This window comes from Molothrus ater, chromosome 11 (assembly GCF_012460135.2).
Source record: "Molothrus ater isolate BHLD 08-10-18 breed brown headed cowbird chromosome 11, BPBGC_Mater_1.1, whole genome shotgun sequence".
NCBI classification, from domain to species: domain Eukaryota; kingdom Metazoa; phylum Chordata; class Aves; order Passeriformes; family Icteridae; genus Molothrus; species Molothrus ater.
In genome coordinates this window covers 2,783,945-2,802,496 of record NC_050488.2, presented here as the reverse complement: position 1 = coordinate 2,802,496, position 18,552 = coordinate 2,783,945, and the positions used below count along the sequence as shown (strand labels likewise).

Genomic DNA, 18,552 nt, shown 5'->3' with positions numbered 1-18,552 from the left:
TCCTTGAAATTCCCTTTCCTTTCCTTGAAATTGTGTTTCCTTGAAATTTCCTTTCCTTTCCTTGATATTGCCTTTCCTTGAAATTGCCTTTCCTTTCCTTGAAATTTCCTTTCCTTGAAATTCCCTTTCCTTTCCTTGAAATTGTGTTTCCTTGAAATTTCCTTTCCTTTCCTTGATATTGCCTTTCCTTGAAATTGCCTTTCCTTTCCTTGAAATTGCCTTTCCTTTCAATTCCCTTTCCTTTCCTTGAAATTGTGTTTCCTTGAAATTTCCTTTCCTTTCCTTGATATTGCCTTTCCTTGAAATTGCCTTTCCTTTCCTTGAAATTGCCTTTCCTTTCCTTCCCCTTTTCCCCTTTCCCTTTTCCTTTTCCCACTCTCATTGCAGCCAGCAAGAGGAAGGTGTGCCACCAAGCCACTCATTTAATTTCCTTTCATTCTCCCTTTATTTTAAATATTTTATTTTCTTTTATTTATTTTATTTTTTTTAATTTTATTATATTATTATTTTTATTTTATTTTAATTCCTTTGTTTTAAATTTCTGGCCCTGAGCAATGGATTTCTTTCTTCAGAGCACAAATGAGCTTCCCTTTGCCAGTGGAGAGATCAGTGTCCCTTTAGTGAGGGCTTCACTGAATCACAGCCTCAGGTGTAAGTGTGTGTAACTTGATAATTCATCAGGTCCTCCTTAATCCTCCTGGCCTTCCTTGCACCTGTGGTCTTTCTTTCTGTTTTAGTTCCTTGAAAACAGCACAGAAATGACAAAATGAGCAAGTTTGCAAAGCTTGTTGTCTCCTTAACAAAAATCTGATTCCGTTCCCCCGAGGACTGACTCTCCATGTTTGTTTAAATATAAATATCAATCATATTAACCCATCACACAGCCCAGGCAGGGTGTTCCTGGCACTGTGTTTGTGCTGCTCATGGACACAAAATTCCTGCTGTCTACTGGGCAGCAGATTGTTGGGAGCAAAAATTATGTGAATAAAGCAATTTCTGACCTTTCTGTTCTCCATCAGAGCTGCCTATATGGCCATCTTGAAGTTCACTTTTTAAATCTCTTCAGAGTTTGAAAACAATTCAAATCAGCCAACTTCCAATTATTATGGGAGTTGGCTGATTTTAATTAATATTTATTATTATTATTACCACAAAATCTTTGTGTTGTTTTGGTACCATACAGCACTTTTTTCTTCATCTCAACCGAAACTCTACTTTCAACTGTGCTAACAATTTTTCAAAAATTCAGTTTTAAAATTTCAAAATTATTAGCTGGGAAGTGCCAGGCCCAGCCTGTTCTTCCACATGGTACGGTTGGGAATTTCCAGCAATATGTGGAGTTTTATGTGCATATTTTATATGAATCCTGTCTGGTTCAATCAGGATGGAATGATTTTATGATCTCCAAAACTTCCCTCCTATGTTTTCTTAGCCAGCAGTGCCCCTCTACATTTTTCTTGCAGCACTTGTATGATTTTGAGGATAAATTTTGAAACTTTTTGTGACATTTCTCTGTTACTCCGTGGTGCAGTGTGTCCACATCATAGTTGGTTGATTTTGATAACATCCCTTAGATGTGAGGAGATGGAATTCTCTGCCACTGAAAAAACACAGCAGGGAAATCTCCAGGTGTCCAAACAAATGCTCAATATTTTATATTGGTAAACACTCAGTGAGGGCTCTGCTTCAAATGTGATTTTGTGTGGCACCTGCAGATCTCAAGTACTGCACAGTTTGCTCCCAAAGGTCTCAAAAAGAAAATAAAGGAGATGGTTTGTGTGAAATGCACACCACCAGGGCTGTGTGGAGCAGTAAGAGTTCTTTTCCCCACTCCACCATTCAAATGCTTTGGGGATCTTTGCAATTCCTGCAGTCCTTGTCCAAAACAAGCACCTCAGGCAACCCAGCCCCTCAAATGATAAATCCTCATGTCAGATATTAAATCTACTCCTGCTGAGCACTGGAACTTGTTAAAATTTGCTTCTTTTTTCTTTTTGTTAATCCATGCCAAAAGATCCTTTTCCATTTGTCTCTTGTACTTTTCCATTTGTCTCTTTATCAAAACCAGATGATTTTTTTTTCTTTAATTAAGGCTCAATCAGTCAGAATGAAATAGTTACCTGCCTGTAAACTGAGAAGAAACAGTTGATTGCAGTGGGAATTGTTTAACATTGTTAGTAATTCCTGCTAATAGCAGCTCTTACTCATATTTTGGAAGTGGAACGCCATATTCAGGTTTTACAGGTAGATGCAGTGAGAAGATGGAATCTTTTAATTGCACAGACTCAACAGCAGGGTTCCGCTTCAGGACTGAGGAAAAACAAACTACTCCAAGGCTGAAACAATATGCAGAAATAATTGGAAATACTGAGAATGATGATGAGACTCCCAGCTTGCTAATTAATTCTTGAGAGACCTTCCCTCAGAGTTCTTCTTTGAAACAATTCCTGGCTGGAAGAATGGAAAACGAGGAAGTGCTGCAGCAGAATTTCTACCAACAGGAGCTGCAGATGAAGCAGTGCATCTTCCTTGGTATCTGACTGGCTGCAGCCATTGTTGTGTTGATATTTGTGCTCCAGATCCCTCTGTGCACTTGCCACAAAGTGGAGAGAGATGCAGTGAGAAGATGCAATCTTTTAATTGCACAGACTCAACAGCAGGGTTCCGCTTCAGGACTGAGGAATAAACTACACCAAGGCTAAAGAATATGCAGAAATAATTGGAAATACTGAGAAGACTCAAAGCTTGCTAATTAAGATGATTAATTCTTGAGGGAGCTTCCCTCAGAGTTCTTCTTTTGAACAATTCCTGGCTGGAAGAATGGAAAACAAGGAAGTGCTGCAGCAGAATTCCTACCAACAGGAGCTGCAGATGAAGCAGTGCATCTTCCTTGGTATCTGACTGGCTGCAGCCATTGTTGTGTTGATATTTGTGCTCCAGATCCCTCTGTGCACTTGCCACAAAGTGGAGGGAGAGGGGAAATGAGGACACAGGAATTGTGCAGCACAGCTGCTCCTGCTCCCCATGTGACTAAGCAGATGCAGATGAAGCCCATAAGTAATCATTAATTGCTTTCCTTACTGAGCAGAAATTGCTTTGGATAACAGATGGTGTTTCATTGCTTGAAGCTGCTGTTGCTTTTTTTTTTTTGTCACAAGTTTGTGTAACAGCTAGAGGGAGTTATTCATTCAGATCAGATTGCCCTGAAAGGCACAGGAAAGGACAAGGCCTTGTGGCTTTCTGAAACAGACTTTTATTTTGGTTTTGGTTTTTTTTCTAAGGGCTTGACAGCTGGAATTCTGCACCTTTCAGAAGCTCTGTTGTTTATGGCTAAGGTGGTAAATATGCAGTTAATAGGTTGCTCATCCATCTTCAGCCTGTGGGTTTTTTGGCATTTATAGTGACTAAAAACCTCAAGGCTGCTTTTTTTCTTCCCCTCCCTTTTTGGCTCACTTAAAATCTGTTGTTCTCTCTTTATTGTTCACAGTTGGTCATCAATGCTGCCTTGGGATTTGACACTTTTGTTGTTATGAGACATGGCCTAAAGAAACCAAAGCATCAAGAATCTGGTGATTCACATTTCAGCAGCACCTCTGCTCCTTCTGATCTGCTGGGATCCTCACTGTTCTCAAATATCCCTGGCTACAAACTGGGCTGCTACTTCTGCAATGATGTTGTGGCACCAGGAGATGTGAGTAGAACTTTATGCAAACAGTGATTATGTATTATATATTATATATTATATATTATATATTTTATATTATATATTATATATTATATATCTCTCTTTTGTTGCAACTTGAATTTTTATTTGGTTTTAATGGCGTTTCCCCAAGGGATCTGCTACTTCTGCAATGGTGTTGTGGCACCAGGGGATGTGAGCAGAACCTTATGCAAACAGTGATCATATATTATATATTATGTATTATATATAATATATTATATATATTATATCATATTTTATGTATTATATATCTCTCTTTTGTTGCAACTCGAATTTTTATTTGAATTTTTAATGGCATTTCCTAAAGAGATCTGCTACTTCTGCAATGGTGCTGTGGCACCAGGGGATGCAAGTAGAACTTTATGCAAACAGTGATCATATATTATATAGTATATATTAGGTATTATGTATATTATATATATATATATATATATATATATTATATGTAATATATCATATATATTATATATAATATATTATATATCTCTCTTGTGTTGCAACTTGGATTTTTATTTGGTTTTAATGGTGTTTCTTTAAGGGATCTGCGCCGTGTTGATGCACACGAGGTAAAGAAATAGCAGATTTTGATTTGGAAGGTCCCAGATGTGAATTTGACAGCACTAGAGGTGTTTTGCACAGGGCAGCTGGTTCCTTTGGAGCTCTTCTGCCCTCCCTTGAGAGCTGTGTGTGTTTGTAGTCCACCAGGGATCGGACTCTGGACCAGCAGTGCACGGTCAGCAGGCCTGGACTGGCCATGGTGGCTGGAGCCCTGGCAGTGGAGCTCATGGTTTCTGTGCTGCAGCATCCAGAAGGGTGAGACATTGCTGTTCTCTGAGAAATCACACCAACCTAATAGAATCTGTAGTGAGGAGGAGGAATTACACCTCAAGAAGGACAATTCTGTCAGGGGTGATGTCTGTAAATTAATGCAGTGTGCAGTGTTGGAGGGAACTGCTTCATCAAGTCTTAAGTTTTTCTTCTGTCTCTGAACTTAACCTCAGAAAAGTATTAGGAATCTTTCAAAAGAAGAAAATGTTGCTATTAGTAATCTTGGATTTGCTGTTTCTTTTCCTTTCCCCTCCTTTTCCTTTTCCACCCCTTTTCCTTTTTTTTCTTCCCCTTTTCCTTTTTTTTCCCCTTTTCCTTTTCCCCTCTTTCCCTTCCCCTGTGATGAGGAGCTGTTGTAAGTTGTGGCAGGCACACAAAGGGTTTCAAGATAAGCCCTGTGTTGCAAATCTTATTTAAAACTCAGTGAGTGTGACACAGAAATTCCTCTGAAATTCTGCACCTTGAACCTCAGGCTTATTTCCTCTCTTGAAAACCTGGGAGAGAAAAAGTGACTTGGGAGTTGCAGATGAGTCTCAGACTGATTTTTATATATATTTATCATGCTGAGTCTTGGTTCCTATGAACCAGACTTTCCACACAGATTCCTTGACTCATCTAAGCTGTAGCAAAATGCCTGGAAATTCTGAGTGTGTTGTCTTCCTCTAATTTTCCTGTTGTGTTTTTGGCAGTGGTTATGCTGTGGCCAGCAGCAGTGATGACAGAATGAATGAACCACCCACTTCTCTTGGGCTTGTTCCTCACCAGGTAAATCATTGGTGGTAAAAACTTTTGTTGATGAGCTGGGAACTCATCATCACTGATGTTGTCTCCTTAACAAAAATGCTGATTCTATTTCCCAGAGGACTGAATCTCCATGTTTATTAAAAAATAAATATCAATAATATTAATAACCCATCACACAGCCCAGGCAGGGTGTTCCTGGCACTGTGTTTGTGCTGCTCATGGACACCAAATTCCTGCTACCTACTGGGCAGGAATTTGTTGGGAGCAGGAATTTAGAGCAGAAATCACGTGAATAAAGCAATTTCTGACCTTTCTGTTCTCCATCAGACCTGCCAATATGAGCATTTAAAATTCATAGTTTCAATCTCTTCATAGTTTTAAAACAATTCAAATCAGTCAACTCCCAATTATTATGGGAGTTGGTTCATTTTAATTATTTATTATTATTATTATCACAATGTCTTCACATTCTTTTGGTACCATAGAGCACTTTTTTCTTCAACTCAACCCAAACTCCACTTTCAACTATGTTAAGAGTTTTTCAAAAATTCAGTTTCAAAATTTCAAAATTTGGGGCATTATTATTAATATTGCAGAGGTACTGAAGTTCTGTTCCTGGTGCCATCTCTTCATTGTAATAGACAGAATAAAAAAGGATGATCAATACTCCAAAGAGTTCACAACTGAAGTGACCAAACCCAGCTTCAAAGTGTTGTCAGAGCTCCCTGTGTTAGCAGAAATAGTGCTCTGGAATTTTAAAATTGCCTGTCAATAATATCATATTAACATCATCATTGAGGAATGCACAGCAGTTAAATGTTCAGACTCTAGGTTATAGAGATGGGGAAAAAATGGGTTTAAGCTGTCCCACCATGGTTTTTTATTTTTCATGGAACTTTGCAGTCAGAAAAGGCCAACTGCAGATGGTGCTGTGCCTCTATTTCTGGTGAGGTAATGCTGCATTTATTGTGCCATTATTTGTACAGAAAAGAGCAGTAATATGTGCTCAGTGTAAATTCACTACAAGTTTTACTGGGAATGACTGTCAGAATGATAGATGTTCTTTTTATGTTCAGTTCATGTTGAATTTTGGAAATGTTTAAAATAGTAATGTGATTTTATTTTTTTTTTCTTCCTCTAGATCCGAGGGTTTTTATCCAGATTTGATAATGTTCTTCCAGTCAGCCTGGCATTTGATAAGTGCACAGCCTGTTCAGCCAAGGTGAGGCTGAGTTTGTGCTTTCTATTATTTTTATATTTCTAGGTCAATTTTGGGAAACTTTTTGACATTTTCTCCGACTTGGAATCTGTTCCCACTTCAGCTAAAGGTTCTTTTTCCCTCTTAGCCTTTTTTTTAGCTGTTTTCTACATTTCTTTGGCATCACCTCTTAGCATGCTGCTCTTTTTATCTCCACATAAATGCTGCCATCCGCTGAAGAATCCAAGCAGAGACTGACCAAGACATTGCTGAAAAAATCACCAAAATACTTATCACAAAAATACTGTCATTATCTTTTAGCTTTGTAGGAAGGAATGAGATTGGTATTATTTAAGAAATGCTTTCTGATGTCTGAAATTGAATAAATATCCCTTTAACCTTCTTAATGTCTTTCCAAATAGGCAAAGCTGTCGAAATTTCAAGTTTGTGATACAAACCAGACAAATAATGAACAATTGAGAGGGAAAAAATTGCTTCTTACCATTTCTTTATTGAGCAGATTGTTCATTTTGCTGCTGGTGCTGCCAGTCCTGAGTCACCTCAGAGTTCCCAGCTGTTTCTTGGCTCTCTGGGGCAGCTCTTGCATTGTTTCCCTCTCCTGTGGCTTTCCAAAGTTCCCTCTGGCCAGTTTTTTCTGGCTGTGGAGTGCAACTTCCAGAAGTTTTCCCTGGGATCTCTCAGCAGGGAGATTCAGAGGGTTTTTGCCTCATGGTTTGCAGTGCCAGGAGTTTATTTCACCCTCCTGTACCTTGAGGAGTGCTTGCAGAAAGTTCTTTTTGTTGCTTTCCCTGCCCTCATCCTCCTTCCAAAGAGCCATCAAACAATAATGGGGCACTGGCAGTTTCTGGAGAACTTGCACAATCATTCTCCAGTGATCCTTTCTCCCCTCTGGGCTGTCTGGGTACATCTGACAAGTTTTGAAGGACTCTCAATGTGCATTTTCTCTTCAAAAGTTGAAGCTCTAAAGTTGGGTGTTTCTAAAAATAGCAGCACTTGGATCTACCCTGTTGAAGAGCTGAAAGCTCAGCAGTAGCTGGAACCTTGATGGTGGAGAATTTAAACTGTTAGAAGCAGCTTTTTTCTTTCACTTTTCCTCTTCTTTTCTCCTTATCTTCAATTCAGGAAACACTGCCATGTAAAAACAATAAAAATGTACATCCACACAGATAAATCCAATGCAGGGATCAATTTTTCCTTAGCAAATCATTTCCTCTTGGAGGTCATTTTAAGAGAGGCCCGTTTTACATAAACAGACTTGATGATTTAATAAAAAGTGCCTTGGATTTTAGCAGCTGTGCTATTCCCAGAGAGATCACTTTTCATGTGGTTTGGGGATTGAATTTCTTGTGTGCTGAAAAGGTTGCTCCATTGGCTCACAGATTTCCTTACAGTAGAAACACAGCCTTTGTTTACTTTGCTAACTTTATTTATTGGCATAAGAATATGTCACCCTGCATTATGTGGAAATCTGATGCTGATGCTTTGAAATGACAAATCCAATTATGGTTTAATTGCAGTCTCTATGTTGGTTTGTTGTGTGAGGGTTTGTTTTTTAATAAGGTAATTTAGGATTTCGTCCTGCTCCGTGTGAGAATGACTGGAGGTTCAGACTTTCAGCACAGATAGAATTGAATTTGCTGCCATTGTGTTCATGGTGTTTTTCTTTTGTCAGCATTCTCCTCCTTGAGCGCCTGTCACTCTGTATAAAGCACAAAATGAATTAATTAGGAATTTTAGAAGGATCCCAGTACATCCTGAAGCCATCCAGGAGGACTCAGGAGGAGCTGCTGCTGATGTGCATGTTTGGAGATTGGGCTCATTTTCATTTTATTTTCATTTGGACTCAGCCATTCCTTCCTTTCTCTGCTTTAGCAGCTTCAGAGGCCAGACATGCAATCAGCCAGCTTTTCCCTAGCAGAACTGTCCTGCCCAGGCCACATGCCAGAGAAGCTTCCTGTAGGCAATTGTTCAGGAATTTTGGGATGCTCACAGCAGGAAACCAACCTATTTTTATTCTGGGCCAATTTTTCCTTGTATGATTCCCCCTGTGTCTTATTCTGGTCCTGCAGGAGCTCTGCTGGAATGTCAAATATCCCTGTCAGAGCTCAGGGCACTGGGAGAGCACTGAGAGCTCTTCTGGGGCCAAACTTGTTCTGGCACCAGCAAGGGAGACTCCAGAGCTCTTTAGGATGGATATTTGTCAGAAAATATTTAGGATGGATATTTGTCAGGCAATATTTAGGATGGATGTTTGTCAGGCAATATTTAGGATGGATGTTTGTCAGAAAATATTTAGGATGGATATTTGTCAGACAATATTTAGGATGGATATTTGTCAGGCAATATTTTTTTCTGACACAGAGATGGGGCAACTGAGAGGCATTTTAAAATCCTTTATTCCATTTTCAGTCTCATGAGAAGGTGAGACAATACAGATGTTATAATTCACTCTGTCACAATCAGAAGCTGACTGTTTCTTCATTACAAAACACTATAAGCATTTCTTGGCTCTCAGCTTTTTACCACACTATATTATAAATGCCTTAAAACTAATAATCTAAAACTACTCCTCATAAATCTTACTAGAATGCATCTTTCATAGTCCTATTTCTCTAAAGTATCTAATCTTATTTACAAAGCCATCCTTTGAAACTTTTTTCTATCTCCATTTCTCTCTCAACAATATCTGTCCTATTCTATAGCATTTCTGAATCAGCATTTCTGAATCAGCATTTCTTATCTCAAAGTTTACATACAAATACATACTATTCTATCAAGCCCTGAAAACTCTCTAAAAATCCATTTCCCTCAGATATTAATTTGTAACAACTGCTTTACTTACAGGAGAGAACATTTAGCTTATTACTGACTGGGCTAATTAACCTGTGTACCCTGTTGGGAGCAAAGTGAGGCTGTTTGTTCATTATGTTGTGGTGAGAAGTGTTACAATTCCTTGGAAAACAGATCTGATCCTTGCAGAAAACTGCTTAGAGCCTTAAATCAGGAATATTAAAATGTGTATTTTAAAATCTAAAAAAGGATTTAAAAGAATTTTAATGCCAAACTGCCAGTGTTTCTATTTTAATGAGGGCAATGAACATTTCTTTTTATTGCTCCCCTTCTTGTGCATCATGGAATGAATGGGGAGACCCCACAGAGTTTAATGTCACAAAAGATGATTGCCACCAAGCAACCTGAACCTAAAGATGTAGAAACCCTCTGTTTCTACCCTTAGCTCACATTTCTTCCAGAGTTAGAACTTAGCACCCATGTGCTGGAAATCTGACTTGTTCTCCTCAAAGAGATTCCTCTTTGCCCTGCTACAGTCATGCTCATGTGGAACTGCCCCTCTATGATATGTATCACAATCAGCACAAGGTTCTCTGCTGATTTTCAAGTTCTTTCCCAACTTTCTCCTCCATCTGCTGGGAGCTGGAGCTGCTGAAGGGCCTTTTTACCCCTTTTTACCCTCTGAGTTCCAATTGAACGTTTCTCAGTTTCATTGCACATCACAAAGGGGCAGACTCTGGGATCAGGGGTGGCGTTGTTGCCATTATTAAAATTTCTGCTTTCAGTCAGGATATTCCCTGCCCTTGCAGATGTTTTCCCTTTTTACCCTCTCAGGAATACATGAGACCCTTTTGCTGTGACATTTACTGAGCGCTGGGGTTGTGTAAGTTATTTATGAGTGGTTCAGTCTGGAAATCTGTCATCATGGAGCCTCAACAATGCTCTCATTGTTCTCCTCTGCTAACTGCTGGGCCTGCATTTTTATTTGAAATTGTTCTGATCACTTATGACAGCAACCTGCAAGATTCCCTCACTCACTGATGCTTTTCAGTTGAGATAATTTTGATTTTGATTCCAGGCCCTTCAGATTTGCCCTGACTGCACTAAGATATTCCTCTTTGTTTTCTCTCATAGCAATGGATGATCTGTCAATGAAACTCCTTAAAATCATTTTTATATTTTAAATTTTTATACCATGCATTTTTATATACCATACATTTTTATATACCATACATTTTTTTATACCATACATTTTTTTATACCATACATTTTTTTATACCATACATTTTTTTATATACCATACATTTTTTTATATACCATACATTTTTTTATATACCATACATTTTTTTATACCATACATTTTTTGTACCGTACATTTTTTGTACCATACATTTTTATACACCATACATTTTTATACACCATACATTTTTATATTTTAAATTTTTATACCATACATTTTTATATACCATACATTTTTTTATACCATACATTTTTTATACCATACATTTCTCAAGCCAAGTATTGTGTGGATATAAAAGTCATGGGGGGGAAAATGCCTTGGTAGTTCCTGTGCTAAAAAAAAAAAGAAAAAATCACTTGCAGTGCTTACAGAACTGATGAAGGGAATGGGGAGAAACTTTTGTCCTTCAGGAATGAACATTTCAAAAATGTAAGAGAGTGTTTTATCTGTAGCTGTGCTGTGAAGTCAGCGAAACAGAGTCCACATTTAACTTTCCTTAGTTCCTGAATTTACATGTGTGAGCATTTGACAAGTCTCTGTACAAATTAATATTGGATAGATTTCATTGAGACTTGAAGACTGAATTGTTAATACAGCCAGGCACCTTTTCAGCATCCTGAGTTCCATGTAGGACTCCTCTTAGAAATGAATAAAAATGAATTTTCCCATTGTTGCATTTAAGTTTCAGCATAGTAGGGTTTAAAGGAAAGAGGAAACCTGCCATTGTTTAAGACTATGGAGTAATTTCTGACAGGTTGTATTTCTGTTGCATTTAAATGAAATTTTATGAGTCTTGTTTGGGATTTTTCCCAGTATTTCTTCTTCCAATTCAATGAAATTCTAACTACAATTAGGACAAAGTAAAGGACTATCAATGAGGAAAAAGACAGCATCTCTGCAGTTTTCTAATATTGACATGTTCAATATCTACCTGTGCCTTGAATATAATTTTTAATTGTATTAGAAATAATCTGTGCTGTCTTGTCATCTCTCTGTGAAGCTGTTACACAATTCCTTTTCTGTCAGTTAAAACTCAAAATACTTTGGCTGGAATAACTGCAAAAACCAACTTGGAGAACACTGAACTGGATTAAAATTCAGGAATATTCAATGTGTGGCGCTGGGGTGATGATGATGATGGTGTTCACCCCACCATCAATTCCAGCTCTCATTCTCTGGGATTCCAGCTGGAACTCAAAAGATCAGTTGTTTATTTTGCTGGATAGGAGCAATTTGTAGTTGTTCTTTTGTCCTTCCATGAGATTTTTGCATTTTTACAGCCCAGTGCTTTCTATTCCCTGGTTCATTTGGAAAGTTATTTGGTTATTATTATTTCCAAGTTATTCAGTTATTACAAGGATTCAGTGCATATTCATGGAGACACAATATTTTTAATTATCTTTTCTATTTTAATTATTGTGCTTGTTTTTCAGATATTTTTCTGCATTCTCATTGCAGTCTTTGACAGGTATCTCTCTACCCTGATGTCTGTTTTCTTCAACTTAACTAATCACCAGCTTTGCTTTATGGCAAAGCTGATCTTTGTTTGCAAATATTTTTGAACAGCTTAAGCTAAGTTTGACTTTTTTTTTTTTACTTTTTCCATAGTGCTGATATATCTGTCCTTGCAGAATTGTTTCTTTTATTTGAAATTGGAAGAGTGGAGGGAATTCAATTTTAAGAGTTGGTAAAATAGAAATCTCTGAAATCTGGTAAATATGGTTTTGAAGGAAATGCTGTTCCTCCAGTGCTGTTTTCACAGGTATTGCAGCACATCCAGAGTCTCATCCCCTCTGCTCTGAAGTCACCCATAAAATGTGGATTTTTCAGCTGGAGCCGTGGCTCGGGGAGCCCTGAGCAGCTGCAGGTTGTGCCAGGGCTGGGTGCTCAGGGTGGGCCAGCTCTGCCTCCTTCAGAGCTGCTGCCAGGGGAGGGCTGGCTGCAATAAATGACTTTTCCTGGGCAGCACCCACTCAATTCTGGCTCCAACCAGCCCTGCAGAGCTGGGCCACTCCTGCCACTCTTTGTGCCGGCAGCCAAAGCATCACTCAGCATCAGGCAGATGCTCTGCTGGCAGAACAATCATTTCTTGACATTTCTTTACGTGCTGGGAAGTGCCCTTGCTTCTCCCCCAGCTTTAGGGGCTCTCTGCAGGCAGTGGATGCTGCTCTGGGGATGAGGTACCTGTCCCTGCACATGGCTGACCCAAAATCCCCAAACTGTCCTTGCCTGGGATGGGGCAGGGAGGGCTGAGGGATTTCAGCAGAGGGTGAGCGATGCCAGAAGGAGCTGGGGCTGCTGATGAGCTCAGCAGCTGAAAGGCTGCACAGGAAGCAGAGGGGAATAAATGAAGTTGTAAATATCCAAGTTGTAAACATCCATCCTGAGGAAAAGGTGGAGTGAGCAGGGAGGGGATTGAGGGATGTACCCACATGCTCAGGGAGGTCAGGACCAGGATCTGATGGTGCTGGCTGCCAAAACCCCTTTTGTGCCTCTTGCTCACTGGTCGGGTCTGGCTGTCTGTCTCTGCCCCGACACGGGTAGGGTGGTTCTTGGGTGGCACGCGTTTTAAAGGACGAGTCTGGACTCTTCAGCTTTTCGGTCTTCAGATTGTTTATTGTTTCTTATCTACAAAATTTTCTGTCTGCCCAACAGAGGTCTGATTTGCAAGCAGTCACAGGCACTCTCTGACTACTTACGGGGCGGTCATGTCTTTTTATACTAATATCTACGTACATAATATTTACTTTTATTTTTTGATGCTTTTTACTCATGTTAGCAAGTGCACTTTCACCATAAATTAATCTCTAAGTGCCAACATCACCACAGGAGATGGAGGACAAGAAGAAGAAAGAAGAAGGATGAGACACGCTCTGATCCCTCTATTTTGTTTTTATAACCCCCCTGTACCAAAAACTTTAAAGTTTATATTTTACTTTCTAAACGTGTCTCTTTTACACTCTTCACTCTAAAGTGATTCTCATGTTTTCAAATTCTTGTTACTTCTGTGGATGGATCAAAATCAAGCTACCAAACACTCTTGGCAACATTCCAGGATTTTCGAGACTCCCAAGGGTTCTTTTGGCATCTCTGGACATCGGGAGTGATGTGCTGAGATCCCACACTCACTCTCTAAAATAGAGATCTTGATTCTTCTCTTGGTCCTTTTGCTTCTTTTCACATCTCTGCAATCCTGTTTTCAGGCAGGGAATGCTCTCAGCTTGTGTGCTGTGCAGTGAAACTTCCTTAGTCTGGAATCTGGGGATGCTGCTGCATTTGGAATAAGTTGTGAGAAAGATTTAAGAAAGGAAAGAGCAGCTGTCTTAAATCAAAAATCTTAAATCTTAAAATCTTAATCTTAGGATTTAAAATCTTAAATCAAAATCCTGCAGTTTTATCTGTCAGATAGTCTTATCACAGAAAATGGCTACTTGATGAAGCACATCAAGATTATTCCAGAAAATAATGCATGCATCTCCCAAGAACTAAATGTTGACAAGGCCATGCTTAAACTGGCATTTCTTAAATTTCTGAGAGCTCTACTTTCCTCCTTTTCATGATTCAAAAGAAACTGAAAAATCCCAAGCTAAAAAAAACCTGCTGAGACCTTTCAGAGCTGATTCTTCAGTGAGTTAATTCTCCATTTTCTGCCCCTTGCAGTTCAAAATCAGGGTAGGAAATAGCAACAGGCAAAGCTCATTTGTATCCCTCCTCTCCCACTCTGAATTAAAACAACAATCTCCTCCTTAAATGATTTTTCAGCACCTTGTACTTGGATTAGTTAAGCTTTTACACTGATTTGCTTTCATTTTTAATACTGGTGATGGGGAGGAAAGGAGAGAACTGTGTGTGTGCAGAGGGTGATTTCATGGTTTGGACCTGAGCCCAAAATTTTGCCATTTTTGTCTCATGGTTTCTGAATTTCCAGTGTTTCCTTGTTCAGTGCACACCTGCAGCACAGCTTTCTGCAGAACTTGGTTCTCAGACTTAATCATTTGGGAATGCACAAGTTTTAGGTAATTCCATTTGAGGTCATTTTTGGAGTATTATCTTTTTTCATGTAAAATTCTCAGACTTTCCTGTTCCAAACCCATGAACTGAAAGGCCCTGAAAAGTCATTCCATGATCCTCACAAAAGTGCAATTTTATTGCTTTCTTTTTCATTGCTGTATTACAGCATCACCTTTTTAGACTTTCCTTGACGACTTTTTAGGATCAGATGGCAATAAAATAAAAATTGAGAACTTTGTGAGAAGGCAAGGGTCTGGGAATGAGGATTTTTTTTAAGGAAGCCAGAATTATGGGTTGTGTGATAAAATTTTGAATATTAACTCAGTGGCTCAGCTTGTTCTCTTCTTATTCAGGAGGATTCTTCAGAGCATAAAACTTTTATTAAGTTGCTGTTTTAACAGCAGATACATTGAATTTTGAAGAATGGAGCTGGCAAGACTTTTTCACATCTGTCTTATTTTCCAAATGTCTTTTCAGCAGGTGAACAGTAATTTTCTATGCTTGCTGCATGGCCTGTGATAAGCAGGGAGTTAACAGGGTGTAAAAATATATCCAGGCCTGTCCAATTTCTAAAGAGAGCCTTGGATATTGAGATTTTTTTGTTACTCTGAAATGTTTAGTGAAGTACCTGTCCCCTTTGAGGGAGGGAAGCCCTTTGGGCGTAAATTACCAAGAAAAAATATTTAGTGTAAATAATCCAGGAAGTTGTTTTGGGGGTAAATTACCAAAAAAATTTATTTAGGGTAAATAATCCAGGAAGTTTTTTGGGGGGTAAATTACCCAAAAATCTGATTTAGTATAAATAGTCCAGGAATTTGTTTTTTGGGGGTAAATTACCCAAAAATCTTAATGTAAATAATCCAGGAACTTGTTTTGGGGTAAATTACCCAGAAATCTGATTTAGTATAAATAATCCAGGAACTTGTTTTGAGGGGTAAATTACCAAGAAATCTTATTTTAGTATAAATAATCAGGAACTTGTTTGGGGGTAAATTACCCCAAAAATCTTAGTGTAAATAATTCAGGAACTTGTTTTGGGGGTAAATTACCAAGATATCTTATTTAATACAAATAATCCAGGAATTTGTTTTGAGGGTAAATTACCCAGAAATCTTTAGTGTAAATAATCCAGGAACTTGTTTTTTGGGGGTAAATCACCCAGAAATCTGATTTAGTATAAATTATCCAGGAACTTGTTTTGGGGGTAATTACCCAAAAATCTGATTTAGTATAAATAATGCAGGAACTTGTTTTGGGGGTAAATTACCAAGAAATCTGACTTAGTGTCAAAAATCCAGGAACTTGTTTTGGGGGTAAATTACCAAGAAATCTGATTTAGTACAAATAATCCAGGAACTTGTTTTGGGGGTAAATTAACAAGATATCTTATTTAGTACAAATAATCCAGGAAATTGTTTTGGGGCTAAATCACCCAGAAATCTGATTTAGTATAAATAATCCAGGAACTTGTTTTGGGGCTAAATCACCCAGAAATCTGATTTAATATAAATAATGCAGGAACTTGTTTTGGGGGTAAATTACCAAGAAATCTGACTTAGTATAAATAATGCAGGAACTTGTTTTGGGGGTAAATTATCCAGAAATCTGATTTAGTATAAATAATCCAGGAACTTGTTTTGGGGGGCCAAATTACCAGGAAATCTGACTTAGTGTCAAAAATCCAGGAACTTGTTTTGGGGGTAAATTCAAGATATCTTATTTAGTACAAATAATCCATGAATTTGTTTTGAGGGGTAAATTACCCAAAAATCTGATTTAGTATAAATAATGCAGGAACTTGTTTTGGGGGTAAATCACCCAGAAATCTTTACTGTAAATAATCCAGCTGGTAGCATTCATTCCTTGTTTTATTTTTCCTGGAAAGTAAACAGCCCTGATTCAAGCTCTGCAGAGGCAACCTACTTTGAAAAGGAAAAAAAAAAAGCCAACCCAAATGTAAACACTGGTAACAAAAAGGTTGAAATTGATGTGACAGAAATAAAACAAGAGCCAGTTTTGCATCAGTAGCCAGTTTCTTTGGGTTTGGAGCTTGGTTTTTGTGTTTTTGCTCAAGCAGATATTAACTTTTCTGCTGTGAAGCAATCTGGAGCCAGATTCTCTCTCTGAATGTCTCTGTACCCAGCAATTGGGAGGGCTTGGTGCAGAATGCTGTTAAAAAGAATATAACACCAAGCCTGCACATCTGTTTTCTCATTGCAAAGCAAGTCCTTTTACTCCAAGCCTGTATTTTTTTCTGTATTTTTTTCCTCCTGCCATGAGATTTGGGTTTTTTTTAACTTCAGTAAAAGGCCAGAAAGAGAAGATTGCTCATGAAATGAGTTACTGGGTATCATTTACTCAGAAAGCTTTGGCAGCCCGTGCATTTGGTCCTGGTGGGATGGTGTGCATCCACAGCTTGATTTGTTCTATTAAAATGCCATTGTGTGGAAAAAAAAAACCATTCTGGAGCTCTGGCTCTGTGAAGTGGAGGCTGAAATCAAGGCTGTGGCATCAACCTGAGAGATTTCATGTCAGGAGAGGTGGTGTGAAAATGTGGGTTCTCCTGGCAGGGTTTGTAGCAGCCAGGAAAGCCAGAAGGAATTGGTGATTTCCAGCTCTCCTAAGCTCTGAGAAGTGACCTGCAGGTGAGGAAAAGCTGAGAGTTCCTTAATAAATCCTTTCCTGCTCCAGCTTGCCAGGCGGGGTGCAAGAATTACGTATTTCTGCTTCTTTTTGTTGTTCTTTTATAGGGTTTTTTCTGCCTGGAAAATGAATTGCTGCATAGTGACACATCACTGAAGGGCTGGGTTTGCTCCTGAAAAGGTTCAGGTGGGATTTTGTGCATCTGTGGGCAGACAGTGCCTGGTCTGAGATCAAGAACAATACAAATTGTGGCATCTCTCAAGTGTTCTGCTCCTGTAGAGCTGATCCTTGGGAGGATCTCAGTGGGACCAAGGATGGTGGGAATTGTCCAGAAGTGCAAAAGCAAATTCATGCCAGCCTTGGGCCTTTGGGCTCTGCTGGACATGATTAAATAGGAGAAAATTTCCTTTCCATGCAACAACAAATTGGTCACTAATTAAATCTGGAAACATTTTTTAGAATTATTTTGTCTATTTGTTGTTCAGACCGGTTTTATTCTTGTGTGATTACTCCCTGTGTGGTCTCCTGGCATAGGAATTTGAGATTATTTTGCCTCATTCTTCTTCCTTTCTGAGGGCTGGTCAGTGGCTGCTGAACAAATCTGTGCCCTGTTCCATTTATCAGAGAAAAAAAAATTATTCCTGTGCCCTGTTCTATTTATCAGAGAAAAGCTGCTCCTGAATTTGGGGAGGAAAGGTTAGAGGTGGGCAGTTTGTGGAGTTCCTTTTGTGCTACTGGGGTTTCCATCATCTCATTTGGGAATAAAGTCCCTGAGGGTGACAAAATATTCTCCCAGTTGTGGTGGTGTTCACAGGGGTCCCAGGATGAGGGAAGAGATGAGAATCTTGACTCCATGTTTCACAAGGCTGATTTATGATTTTATTATGTATATTATATTAAAATGATATAGTAAAACAATACCAAAAGAATAAAAGAAATTATTTCATCAGAAGGCTTGAAAAGAAAGGAATGACATGATAAAATTTTGTGACTGACAGGAAAGTCTGAGGCAGCCAGACTGTGATTGGTCATTAATTAGAAACAACCAACATGGACTAATCCCAGATGCACCTGTTGCATTCCACAGCAGCAGATAACCATTGGTTGCATTTTGTTCCTGAGTAAAAGAAATTGTTTCATCAGAAGGCTTGAAAAGAAAGGAATGAAATGATGATAAAATCTTGTGACTCTCAGAGAGTCCGAGCCAGCTGGGCTGTGATTGGCCATGGATTAGAAACAACCCCATGAGCCCAATCCCAGCTGCACCTGTTGCATTCCACAGCAGCAGATAACCGTTGGTTACATTCTGTTCCTGAGGCCTCTCAGCTTCTCAGGAGGAACAATCCTGGCAAA

At 38.8% G+C, this 18,552-nt stretch overlaps 1 protein-coding gene across 1 annotated transcript in view; it reads left to right on the top strand.

Moving 5' to 3' along the window:
- ATG7 (autophagy related 7) overlaps window positions 1-18,552 on the top strand; it is an 80,806-nt gene that overhangs the window by 13,469 nt on the left and 48,785 nt on the right. The window contains exons 13-16 of the mRNA XM_054516056.1: window positions 3,488-3,691; window positions 4,422-4,537; window positions 5,242-5,317; window positions 6,438-6,518. Coding sequence (XP_054372031.1) covers window positions 3,488-3,691; window positions 4,422-4,537; window positions 5,242-5,317; window positions 6,438-6,518 — 477 coding nt within the window. The remainder of the gene's footprint in view (window positions 1-3,487; window positions 3,692-4,421; window positions 4,538-5,241; window positions 5,318-6,437; window positions 6,519-18,552) is intronic.